At 38.4% G+C, this 13,350-nt stretch overlaps 1 protein-coding gene across 4 annotated transcripts in view; it reads right to left on the bottom strand.

Moving 5' to 3' along the window:
- Positions 1–13,350, bottom strand: part of CAMSAP2 (calmodulin regulated spectrin associated protein family member 2) — an 80,706-nt gene that overhangs the window by 39,157 nt on the left and 28,199 nt on the right. For all 4 annotated transcript variants that reach the window (XM_021547231.4, XM_021547215.4, XM_021547224.4 and 1 more), the window contains exon 3: positions 535–696. In XM_021547231.4, coding sequence (XP_021402906.2) covers positions 535–696 — 162 coding nt within the window. The remainder of the gene's footprint in view (positions 1–534; positions 697–13,350) is intronic.

Genomic DNA, 13,350 nt, shown 5'->3' on the forward strand with positions numbered 1-13,350 from the left:
CCTGAAGCAAATGTCAGTCTTGCATGCAGTCTAAGGTCACTGCTTGTTAGCTTTACATTGTACAAACTAACCTTTTCCTTTTTATGCTCAGTCACATTTGATTAACAGGGTATCCTTGTCACTTGATTTGATTATGCAGTGAAGGTAGATCACTTCAAGCAAGATGTGTTCAAATAAAGAGAATACCTTTGGGTTTCAATTGTGACAAAGTACACAATGAGATGACAACTTACCAAGAGCCAAAAAGAGACCTTGAGCGGCCACTGTGGCATCTCAACATGACAGTGACACCTGAGATGTCACATGCAGTATATATACCAGCATTAATTTAGACTTCCTATTTTCTAGGTTCACACATGTTTAACTTATTTCTGCAAACTTTTCTTTATTCTATAAACAGCAGATGTAGGAACAATCTGTATCAGAACAGTCCTGATATACTCACATACACAAATACACATCCTAGCCTCTCATATCCAATTGAATCATACAGATAACAAAGAAAACCCCAGCTTGTTTTTCCAGCACTCATACCTTGTTTATCCAGTACATGACAGCATCCTCAATGTCATAGGGTACCTCTGTAGCTTGGAAGAAGGTTGAATACTGCTGAGTGCATGTGATGACCTTCTCGACGCTGACCATCTCCACAGTGTAAGCCATCATGAGGGTGTCGATCATGGCCAAGTGAGCGCTCTACAATGACAGACACCAACACCTGATAAGTTTGCAAATCAACAGATCTTTCTTATGTGCTGCTTCTGAACATAGCCACATACATGGAAAGATCAAAACTGTAAATGCTACAAGTTTTCTGTCTGGTTGTCAGTTTTAAATGAAAAGCAAATGAAAACAAATATAACAGACTTGAGAACACAGATTAAATTGCAAATTAAAATACTTCTATAAAAAACCCACCAAACTTAAAGAATTAAAAGTGAACAGAATAAGCAAGGTTAATGAATGATTCAAACATCACATCACTTTGAACAGAGTTAAAGAGAGCTTTTAAATTTGTCTCCATAGCAAAACCAAACCCCCATGTCTGATCAACGTTACTTGTACTGGAAATAAAAGCTGAAACTTGGGGATAGCAAAACAATCTTCATAATCATGAAAATGCTACATTAATATGTGAAAGTTCATCTCTATTTATAATGTCCTAATCCAGGAAGAAGACATGATTATACTAACCTTTAGTAAAAATCCAACGAAATGACAGAAAAACATCTAGTTTTCTTCTAGTAAACATGTTATGCAAATGTAAGATAGGTGCCACAGCTATAGTTACTCAACTAGGTTTAAAATAATATATCTTCTGAATAAAAGAGGAGGTACATTTCTTCTGGTGTTATATATTGAAAGGCAATGGCTATTTTACAGTTTGTAATAGTTCAAAATAAGCAAAGAATCCTCCTCCAACCCAACACAACAGCAAAAAAAAAAAGAGGGTAACAAGGATTTACATTAGATTCTTGTGATGGAATAATAAAATAATGGTGGCTTTTAGAGGCAGTGCCTACAGCTAAACACATTTCCTTCTGCTTCATGATAAGAAAAACAGAAACAGCTTTCTAAGAATTAAGCAAGATTTCCCATGGATCAGAACAGTTTCCAAAGACAGTATTTTTAAAACATTGTCTTTAAACACAGCTCACAATGCAAACAAAGATCCTCAATACTTGTTAACACCACCACTTCAATACTATTAAAAATATTCATATAAACATCTCACAAGGTAGCTGTAACAGCCATGGTAACAGCAATGAACAACATGAGTCACACAGCAATATGCTATCTAATCATCCCAGTTAAGGTAGTTCATGCACATCACTTAATGCTGAATTCCCAGCAGGAAAAAGAACAGATCCAGACTATGTGCTGCCTTAGGAGCTTATCTACAGACCTTTATGGACAAACACTGATACAAGCTCCTAGGTGAATGAAGGAAGGTGCTGGGTAGCTGAATCTTGCCACTCAAAGTATTTCAGAAGGGAAAGGGTATTGCCTGTGTGCAGCCTCATGAGGGGCCAGCAGCCCAGTGTGCAGTGCAGAGGAAGGTCCAAACCAAGTATCACACAAACTGAGTACAGCCCTCCAAATCCTTGTGGGGGATTGCAGAGCCTGGGACAGCCATACAAATCCATGCAATTCTGGTAGGAGTTCCCAGAAGATTGGAGAAAGGTAGTTTAGCATGTGTAACACACAGCAAAGAAGGGAAGATTTGGATCATCTCTGACACCTGGGGCCACTGCTCTAATAATCCTTCCTTGCTACATGCTGCCTAGTCTGAATAGCACCTGGGTTAAAATCTTGTGTTATTTTCAGACTGTTTTCAGAATCTCCCCCCAAAAATAAAAAGGAGACATTAAAGCAGCAAGGAATACTGGATTTGCTTTTTAAGAGGAGGTAGTGCACAAAAATGTGTTTTCCAGCCAGACATAAGAGTGACTTCATGGAGAACGCTACTGCTGGGAGTCATTGTGGCTGATCTAGGACTGTTCACACTGCCTGCTGCACAAGGGGATTCCTTCCACCCTTTACTCCCTGCTTGTGTGAAGGGCACTGCCTTCCATGTGAGGTCTGACAACCAAGGAAGCTCCCAGAGGTGTGAAAGCAGCATCCTCTTGCCCAGCTGTTGATCCATGAGTAGAGCCCTGGCTACTACACCTGTGCTCTGAGACCAGCCTGCAAGAAAAACCACCACTGAACTTCCCAGAGGGAATTTAGTAGCCTTCACCTCCCATGCTGGATCATCAGCTGCTCAGGAAAACACCTACAAAGGGGATTGCCAGTGGAGAGAGAAAGCCACTGAAGTGTTGCTAGAACTAACAATATTCTCAATACATTATAAATCTATTATAAAAAGTAAATTATTTACAATTAGTTAACTGAGACTCATTTTCAATGCTTCTAGCAAATCATTAATGAAGTGCAAACTACTTAAACAAACAGAGGGAAGAATGACCTTAGATAATACTTTGTACTATCAAAACTAAGTGTAATAAACTTCTACCTACACTGTCTAGATCCATGTCAGAATTTGTGACACAATTTCATACAAGCAATCAAATATAAGCATCTTCAGTCTCAAAAGTGACTCCAAGGTATTTTCTTTATAATCCAGGAAGGACAATCAGAAGACTTTTAAAAAACAGTAAATAATAAAAAGAAGAATGAATATTATCCTGAGAAACAAACAACGAATTGCCACTTTTTCTTAGCTAGCAAAAAATCAAACTTTTGATATTATTAATAGTTTCTTTACTAATGAAAATACTCAAAACTAGTAACATATATGTATTTATTCCCTTAGAAAACTGCAAGTAATGAAATAAACATACAGGATAACTTTTATCTAAAATAGCTGTTTGTTTAGTTTGGTTTGTTTGCTGGGTTTTTTTAAAAGGAGTTACAAAAAGAATGAGTAAACTATTTAATTGCACATACAGCCCTACTGATTTTCTTCCATTTATTTTGGGAAGAGCACACAAGCTGTGCTCTTTTACATGTCTTCATTCACTATAAGAATGAAGACAATAAGAAACAGTAAACTGAAAACTGCCTTATAAAAATAGCATCCTACTCTTCCAAATACAGGTTTTGTCAGCACAACTGCTAAAGTTCTCTAAAAATCCCAAGTTTTAAGAAATTCTGTTGATAGCAATTTTTTTTTTGCCTCTCTCACTGAGCAGCATATTTTAGGTACAGCTAAACAAATTAGGTACTCCCTAAAAAGAAGGAGAGTTCACTTTTGCTAGTCAGATCCACATTTATGAGTGAATTATGCAAGGAAGCAACATTTCATATCTGAGGGAGAGCCAGAAACCACTTTGAGCTGGGCAGAAGCCAGGATCATCTGCTCCAGACAAACCTGGACACAATGCTTGAAGGAAGTGCCCAGGAGCAGCTGACAACTGGGATGAAGACAGTACATTAAATTTTGGTATTTCCTCTGAGGTGGCACCATTCAGATACACAGCTTAAAAACCCAGGCAGGATTTTCATGCTGTCACATACCTCCCACATCCAGAATTGCAGCAAGGCATAAATAAAGAAGTACAATTCCAAAAAAAGAAAAATAATTTTAGAGGAATAGTTTCAAAACTCCCCACACAGTAACATAAAGTTATACAAAACCATTAGAGAAATATATTTTTAAAAAGTCAAGATCAACACAGCAGCAGTGAAGAACACAGGAAATAATACACTTTTCCCATAAGTGCTATGCAGAGATTTGGTTCAAGCCAATTCTAAAAACTGTTTTTCCTTTATTGCTTCATTACAATGGTGCAAAGTAATAAAGCTTTAAATATAACACAAAAATATAGTAAAAAATACAAAATGCTAGATTCTTAGAAGTATTTTATTTTCTAAGACACAAATGTGCTTTTGTCTTCCCCAGCTACAGCCTGCAAAGAACACAAGAGTTTTAACTTACTTATCTTAAATATCTCATGTAATTACTGGTTAGTTTCTGCCCTGTAATGTAGGTTTCACAGCTTTTCATTCTACTGCTAAATAGTTCAATAAGAAGCTTACTGAACTGCAGAAGAAAAATTATTCTGAGCATGGCTGCTAATGCTTTCCTGCCTGCCTAACATTTGATTAGAGAGCTTTCTTCACCTCCATTGAAGAACTGAAAACAACTTCATTAAAAACTGCACTAAGCAAAAGGTGTATATGATACTGTACACACAGATACTTATGGATAAACAGCACAAATTACAGACAGTTCCTACATTCTTACCTGCTAGTAAGGATATTTCTTATATTCTATTAAATGATATTCAGGTCAGGAGTTCCCTTTTGAACTCCCTCTTTAGAAAAAACATAGACAAATCCACTTCCCACTACAGTATTGGAAGAAAGGGGAAGAAAGAAAACTGAGGATATAACTGTTACCCACATGCTAAACAGAAATAAATAATTAATTCACTCTTTCCTGGAGATTTTTCTTGTAATAAAAGTCCCCTAAACTCACTATGCTTTGGAGAAGAAATTTGATCTTTGACAGACCGGCTTTTGTAAACAGAAATATGTATTGCACAACAAATACATATATTTCTAGCTAAATTCACTAGAGATTTTGCCTCAACTGGATTAGGCACTTGAGCAAAGAACACAAAAGGTCAGCTCTCTACACTTAGCTGGGAGAATTTTTGTATCTCCCTTGCATCAGTAGTTAGCATGTAACCAACTTCTGCCTTCTGAAGACAGAGGTTTGGATCCTTCTGTGTCATGGTTTGACACTGGCACAACGCCAGTGCTCCCATGAAAATGTGATCCCTACCTTGAATGCTGTGAAGTGGAATCTAGAATAGAGCAAAGCAGGCCCAAGCTTGATAACAGGAAAAAAAACTTTATTAAACTACCACTACAAAAGAAAAGAGAAAACTAAAGAAGGGAAAAAAAAACACACAAAGATCCAAATGAAAACCTTGCAAAACATTCCTCCCCCCACCACCCAACTCCAACAAACCACAGTGAGATACAATCTGGACCCCAATCAGGTTTCCACCCTCCAAGCAATCGATACTCAGTCCATCAAGGGAACAGAGTCTCTCCTGTGCCACAGACCCCCCAAGAAACACAGCTCCACATCCTGTGTTTCCATGTCACACATGGCACCGCCCGGAGAAAAAGTTTGCCATGGTGACCCTTCTCCTTTCCATGCACAGTGCTCTCACCACCAATGCATGGATGGTCACTGCCTTTAGGATTTTTCCTTTCAAGGATGCCCTGCCAAGAGGGGAGAAAACAACAGTTCAGTTTTTCATTGTTTGGGACCACAGTCCCCCCCCATTTTCCCCTGGGGCCGAGGGCTCAAGAACAGAGATCTTCTTCTCTTCTCTTTTCCTTTCCAGGGCAAGGGGGTGCCACCACAAACCCCCCAACCTTTTCTCTGTTCACTCCACTTTTGTCTTTTTCTCAGCTGAAGCAGGTCTCTTGACTCACTGGCATCCTCCCAAAACACAGTCCCTCTTGAAGGAGAAGATTTGGTTCAGGTTGTGGCTAACATGGAAAAGTCCAGCCAAAAGCCACTCCTTGTCCCCCTCCCATCCAGAATTCCTCCTTCCAACATCCCATCCCAGGGTCCAAGGTGTCCCTCTTCCTCTCTTTCAAACCGAGGAGGGGAAAGGAAAATTCACAAAGCTTTCATTTCTCAAGGAAGGGTTAAAAGTCCGAACTCCCAGGATGGCTCGATGCCCAGACATTCAGCAACTCCCACACGACTGGGCACCTTGCAGCAGCTCCCCCCGCTCCTCCTTCCCTGCGGCTTTCTCTCTCCCTCTCGGGAGAGGAACTCTGGGGGGGGGAAATGGAGACATCCCAGATTTCTTCCACCCTTCCATCTGCAGGGGCCAGCCCGATTCCAGTCCTTTCACCACCCTTGGGGCTTTCGGCCTACCTTTCTCAGGCCATGGGCTTCCCCTCCCCCACCCAGCTCATGGCTGGGCAGGGGAGGTTTGCACTGCACGCTGACCGGAACCAAAGAGAGCGAGTTCCCCTGGGAATTCTGCTTTCAACCCCTCTGTGTTCTCAGAGGCGTGTCTACTTTCAATTGGTCAATATCTAAATTGACCTCTTCCTTCCGGGAAAAATTATCTTTCCGTGTCAAACCACGACATTCTGTTTCCTGAAGACTTTTCACACTCCAGTAAAAAGAGCCAGTAATTCCAATGGCTTGATGAAAATTAACCTTAGTATCCAGAATATAGATGGAATAATCACTGTAGGACACACACTTTAGGAAAAAAGGTAAAACGAGTTGCTCATACCCATGGTAAAAGAGAGTAATAGCAGGTGAGTATGTACTTAAATATACAGGAAAGCTGTGGAAGAGCACAGCGAGGATCTCCTTACATACCACTCTAACCCACATCTGTGCACCCAGCTTCCTTGCAGGTTCTGTAAACAGCAGTTTGAGGAGGCTGGCTAGGTTAAACCTCCAGGCCCCTTTCCCAGAGACCCTTCCCCAGATAATCCAAGTCTCAAATAAATCTGCTAGCATAGGAAGATATAATCTAAAGTGTAAGTCTCAATTAAAAATTGAAGAATTCCAGCTCAGGGAAAGTATAGGCCAATGCTTGAATATTGCAGAAGGTGAGGAAAGAATTAATGAACAGAGCCAATAGGTGATAACTCTATTAAAAACTATTGCTTCATTTGACCCTTATTTACAGCAAAATGAAGACAATTTTGATACTACAAAGGAAACTAGTTCTAGACTATTTCAACCAACAAAATGGAGCAGTCTGAAGTAGTTAATTCTGCTCTGATGATTTTTGGATGCAATTCTTCTCTAGCCTCACACAGTACTTATGCTTAGCACAACCTTAAAATAAGCCCAGCTGTCTAGTTAGTCTTGTCCTGCAAGGGAATGATCATGCTGAATTACCTCCTTGCTGCATTGCCATGAAAAACAAGGGCTTGACGCTCACAGGATGCTTACTCAGCAAGAAAGGCATTACTGAGTCATAGTAAGCACCTTGAGACAGGTTCTGCAATGCAGAAGGAATAGTTTTTTATAGCCTTCTCTATTTGGTTGACTTTTTAAATTTAGTAACCTATTATATGAATATAAATATTCAGAAATCATTGTTGGGCTGACTATACATATTTGACACAGGAAACATAATTCACTTCTATAAAAAGGATTTCTCAGATACGGATACTGGCTGTGTTAAACATTTTGATAGCAATTATAAGCTTGACCTAAGGTTTTCTCATTATGCTCATTAGGGAGCTTCATAATTCGATTTACTAACACAATCCTAACTAAATATCTAACAGAGATTCTCAGATTTTCTGGATGACAACCAAGAGAGACTTTGATCTACTCCAGGACATAGTGAAACAAAATACCTGCACAACACACACTGGAATCAAGAACCAGCAAATGGTGTTCATCACATTATTTGAATTTCGACTTATTTTATAGTTTCACACAACCTACTTTGAATTTTTTACATATACTTACCCATTGCAAGGTGCCTGTTCTTATTACTGGGAGAATCGAGCGCCTAATGCTAAAAACCACAAAGGCACTTCAGTGTCTTTATACTAAGCACCCCAAGTTTCAAAGATAAATATTGGTAGTTAGATAGTTTAAACTAAAGTAAGAAAGTAATACAGGATGACTGGTAAGACAATTATACACATTTCAACAAGCAAATAGCAAGAGCCTCAAGTTTCCCACAGGACTTTGTTTTGGCAGATAATTCAGGATTTTCCTAGAACAAATTGTCAAATCCTGTCCAGATAAAACAACTCAAAAAACTCTTACAAAAATTACTTCTGTGCATTGTCTCCTTGCTCATATGTGGGTTCAAACCAAGAACAAGCAGTAATCGTATTAAGTAGAATCTGAATTTCTTATTATCACAGCAAGCTCCACTACTCTTTGAAGAACACAGGAGTGGGAAAAAGAAAAACAAGGCTTTGTCTTATCCATATATCAAAAAAAGGTAGTTCCCTCTGCCTGACTCACTCATACCTGCATAGGAATGACATTAAAACCACCAGTTTATCTTCTCTGGCAGCTCAGCTAACACCTGCAGAGGCAGTTATCACCAGGAAGTATCAAAGCATATTCACCTCAGAACATCTGCTGAAGGAACCCAGCCTTAGGAGTGCTGGAGAACTACCACTTTCTCATGGACAAGCAGGAGAGTGGCAAGACAAGGCAGATTTCTGCAGAATTTGGGGTGAAGTTGGGCTACATGCTTCTATACAACAGAAGTAGGTAAGAGGGGATGTTCGGCAAAGAGAAAAAGAGGCAGAGATCCCAAAATAAAATGTGTGTGTAGGGCTGAGGTATTAATCCATGGAGATGAGACTCAAAAAGGAAACTGGGATGTCTTCTCTAGTGCATGAAGCCTGGCACTGAGCCACAGCATCCTGCAAGCCCCACTGACAAAGCCTCCCTGAGCCATGGCTCAGTCTGGGGTCAGAGCAGACTACTTCTGAAACTTTACAGCACACACTTCTAGTTCATCTGTTTGACAGTTAAATATTGACAGCCAGGTCTGAATAGCAGTTTTTTTAGCCCAAGTAACTGGTATCACATACTTTCTGACTTACTTGCATTTCAGTTTTGCTTTTATTTTTAGATCAAACTAGGTAATTACTTACATCATTTATCTCACAATCCTTAAAAGGTTTAAGGACTTGAATGAATGTAAAATGCTCATTTGATAAAAGGCATGCAATCAACTTGATATTATAATAGCAATTTACTAAAAAACCACCTAAAGTAATACAGAGCATATTTCTCGTAATTCTCAACATTTAGCAAATCTACAGCCTTGGTTTCTGATGAACTGAATTGCAATAATGAGCTTGTCTGCATATAGTACTAATGATGCTTTATTTGCAGTGATGAATAGTACAATATACTGGTTTGATCAATTAATCTGTTTCAGAAACTGAACTCTCAATATCATAATGTTTGTAAAAAATGTAAACAAAAATGACTGCTATTCTACAAGAGAGGAGATGAAGTTATATGTGTTTTTTTCCCTCATTTCTCCAACTAAATGAGGATCAAAGTAGGGCCAAATTATCAATGGAAATCTCCAACTGAATCCCACACAGTTCTGGGACTGGCCTTCCAGGGTATGTTTTTAACATTCTACTCAGTTTCCTCAGGAAATGTGCCTCCCAGCTGGTACTTGTGTGAGACACTTGTCACAATATAAAACTGGAAATACAGACTTAAATTCTCCAGGAAGGCATTTTATAAACAAAATTTAGTTGTAAACAAGATATTTGGGGAGTTTTGTTGCAAAAGCCATCTTTGTTTTTGAGAGTTACCATCCTTCTTGGTTCAAATTTGCATTTTTACAATGTATGGAGGAAATGTGTATTATTCAGCACCTTAGATACAGAAAAAAAAGGTGGTATTGAAGCTAAGGCTTCTGACATGTAAGCATCAAAGACCTAGGGACAGCTTCATTCTGTCACATGTCAAATACCACCATATTTTTACAAAAGTGCTGCTGAAGAACCTCTGAAGAGCTTCTGTGCTTTTTGTTAAATTGCTGATTCACAAAAATATTTTAAACGTGAGAATCTTTGTTAGTTAATCTAGCAAAATATTGGCTTAAGAAATCAAGACATGTATATTCACTTCAACATGCTACCTTCAAAAAGAAGAAAACTAGTTTCAATTTTTACATGAGAACATAATATGAAATCTTCCTGCATGTGCATATGAACAGGCACCGGATAATTTCCTTGCTATTTCTTTATCAACCATACAAGGGCAAAAAAATGAGGTCATTACATTCATTACTGTAATGGCAATTACATTAAGGATAGGAGTTATTTGACCTTTTCTTCAATGGTTTTTAGGAATACCACATTTATAGACCATAACACAGCACAGTAAGACATGAGAGGGGAATTAACCCAGACAACAGCCAAGGTCAAAAGAAATTTCCTAGTCTCCTACTTTAAATGAACTCTATCAGTAGTGTAAAATAATTAAAACAGACACACAAAATTATACTGATCGCAAGAAATCTGTTTCTCTATGGCTGTTAATGTAGTAAAACCTTGCAAGTGACAAGCTGCTGACTAAGAGCATTACTAAATTAGACAGCTGACCAACATTTTTTCATCTACTTCTTAAAGGATTAGGACAGGCCAGCCACAACAGTGGTTGCTAAACACAGATATAGCAGAAGTAGGAAAGGTACTTCATGGTTGTTTCAATAGACAAATTCAAAAGTGTTTCCACTTGTTTGAGTAATATGGATTAAACACCAAACTTCTGCACAGATCTTGAACCTCTGAAGTAGAGTATAGGTTCTTCAGAGAAAGACTCTTACATATACACACACAGGCATAAAACAATTGCTTTACTGTAAAACTTAAGATCTGTTTTCTCATCGTTCAAAGCTACTGTACTAAGGAATACACTTTATTCTTAAGAAAGAGCAATCTGCATGCCCTCATAGAGATCATGCTGTACCAATAATCCTTTTTAATAGAGTACTTGGACACGAGGATGTCCACTTCATCTACTGCAGCAGATTTTTGCAGGACATCTGGCAGTAGTCTCTATCACCATAAGCTTTGTTAAGCACAGGGTCATACCCAGGCTACCCAGGCTCTGTCTGCATCAGGAACTGCTGCAGACCAACAGGAGCAGATTGGTCCCCAGGAAAGGTTTGTACTGAGGACAGGATACCTACAAGAAAGACTACAGTTGCCAGTTATCACTCTACTTAAAAAAAAATCTGGAATTCAAGCAGGATACTAAATAAAGCAGTGGACTATCAGCATTTCACAAAAATGGAAAGGTTGATGACATAGTAACTAAAGCTTTTCTTGAAAGTTACTTTGGTAAAGGCATGAAAAGTGGTTATTGATATGATGCCATCTTCATGAGGTACAATTTCTTAAAGAAAACTTTCTTTTGAAAAATTAAATGGGAAATTAGCTTGCAGCCTATGCAGAGAAAATATTAAAATGCTTTATCCAAAGGACTAAGATAGAACAGGAGACCACTGTGAACTAGAGGCTACTTCTTAGTTAACTGGCGAGCAAGGTAAAATAGTGCCTATTCTCATGCTTCACAAGTATCTGTTTGTGAACCAGCATGTTTCAGGGCATGGAAATGAATTGGAAAGTCTCCTTCCTCCACCTCTCTTTGGTAATGAAATAACTGCCAGTTCGTAAGTCTTTTTAAAGATTAAAACAATAAACCACACAATCTTGTTCTCATTCCTCATGCATTTTTGGTTTATAATGTTATTATTCCAGGACATGTTGCATAATTACTAGCTCTTACAGTGAAGTCGGCTGGAGCAGTAACCTAGTCACACTGTAGTAAACAACCATTTTCTTAGGGAAAATATCCCTCCCCCTGCTCTCCCCAACAAAGGCATGCTGAGTAAAAGAGCATGGTGATAAATGAAACAAAACAGAGAAACCCTCTGAAGAGAAAATCACAAGGCAGAAATTGCTAACTCCTATCCTTTTATTTCCCAAATCATTACTTAAGATGGCAATAACTAAATTCTAAGTATTTTCTTTGTTTACAAGAATACCAATAAATATCAACATCTTATGCTACAGGCATAAGATGTGTCAATGCATGCTGTCCAGAAACCACACAAGCCCTTCTCAAGATGAAATCTTTCTTCTGGCAAAAGCAGTGAGCCCCATACATTAAACTCACCTTGTTAATGGAAAGAAGAGGGAAGATGAATGGAGGGAAGGAGCTGGGAAGTATTTTATAGCTGTCCTTAAACAATGGATTCAGAGACCACAAGCAGTAAACATGAATAGTACCCAAAGTGCCACGCAAGGATCAGTGCAGGCCCCGAGCAAGGTTCAGGCAGTTCCATTGATTCTCAGCATTGTTTCACCAGCTAAAAGTGTAAAACCAAAGAACGAAAATCTCTGCTGGGCAGTTTGGCTATTGAACATTTGGAGGAAACTAGACAGGGTTTTTTTTGATGAGGTGGAAAAGAAACTGGTATAAGCACTGAGGAATGACATCAAACCAGGCCAAAATCCCTGGAGAGGAACTGCTGCAAGGACTCAATTCATGGGTTTTTGATTGGAGTGAGTAAAGCAAAGAAAAGTAGAAATTGTTGCTTCTCATTTTTTTCTTAATTTCTAAATGCCTTATTTTGCTCTGTGTTTCATGTCTGTGGTTTGTTTGGGTTTTTTCCAAACCTCTTTCTCATTAAAATTAGAAATTGCCTGACATCTGTTCTTTCTTTTTAAGCATCCAAACTCTGAAATCCCATAATCCGTAAATGGGAAAGGGCGATTACTGAGAAACTTGGCTGAACTACATGTGAGACACATTATGGGACATTTCAGCAATCAATTTTAAATCACTGGTTTCAAGTGTGTTATTTCAGAATTGCAGGCAGTATCTGTAACTTATGTTACCTAAAACACCAAAAGGAAAAATTTATCAAACATAAAAAGCTGGCTGTCTGCATAGGCAAGTCAATCTGTAGTATTTGAAAAAGAATAAGATGGAATGGGCACTACTAGAAAAGCTAGCATGCAGTTTTCAGTGAAGAAGAAATATCACAGGACATATATTATTGGTCACAGCTAACAGGCAGGATATATTTCAGCATCTACCTGATCATCCAGACATATGACAAGCCCAAATCAGTAAGTAATTTTGCCAACAAAAATTCTTACAGTACACATTACAGGTGCAGAACTTTATCTTAAACATGAAAATTTGTCAATGTTTTAAAATGCACTTCAAAACATAGTTTAGATAATTAAGAGTTTGCTTAGAAATATTATTCATACTTAACACAGAACAGTTGCTATTTTCAGATGTATTACTTCCAAATTATGATT

Source organism: Lonchura striata, chromosome 8 (assembly GCF_050655825.1).
Source record: "Lonchura striata isolate lonStrDom1 chromosome 8, ASM5065582v1, whole genome shotgun sequence".
NCBI lineage: Eukaryota > Metazoa > Chordata > Aves > Passeriformes > Estrildidae > Lonchura > Lonchura striata.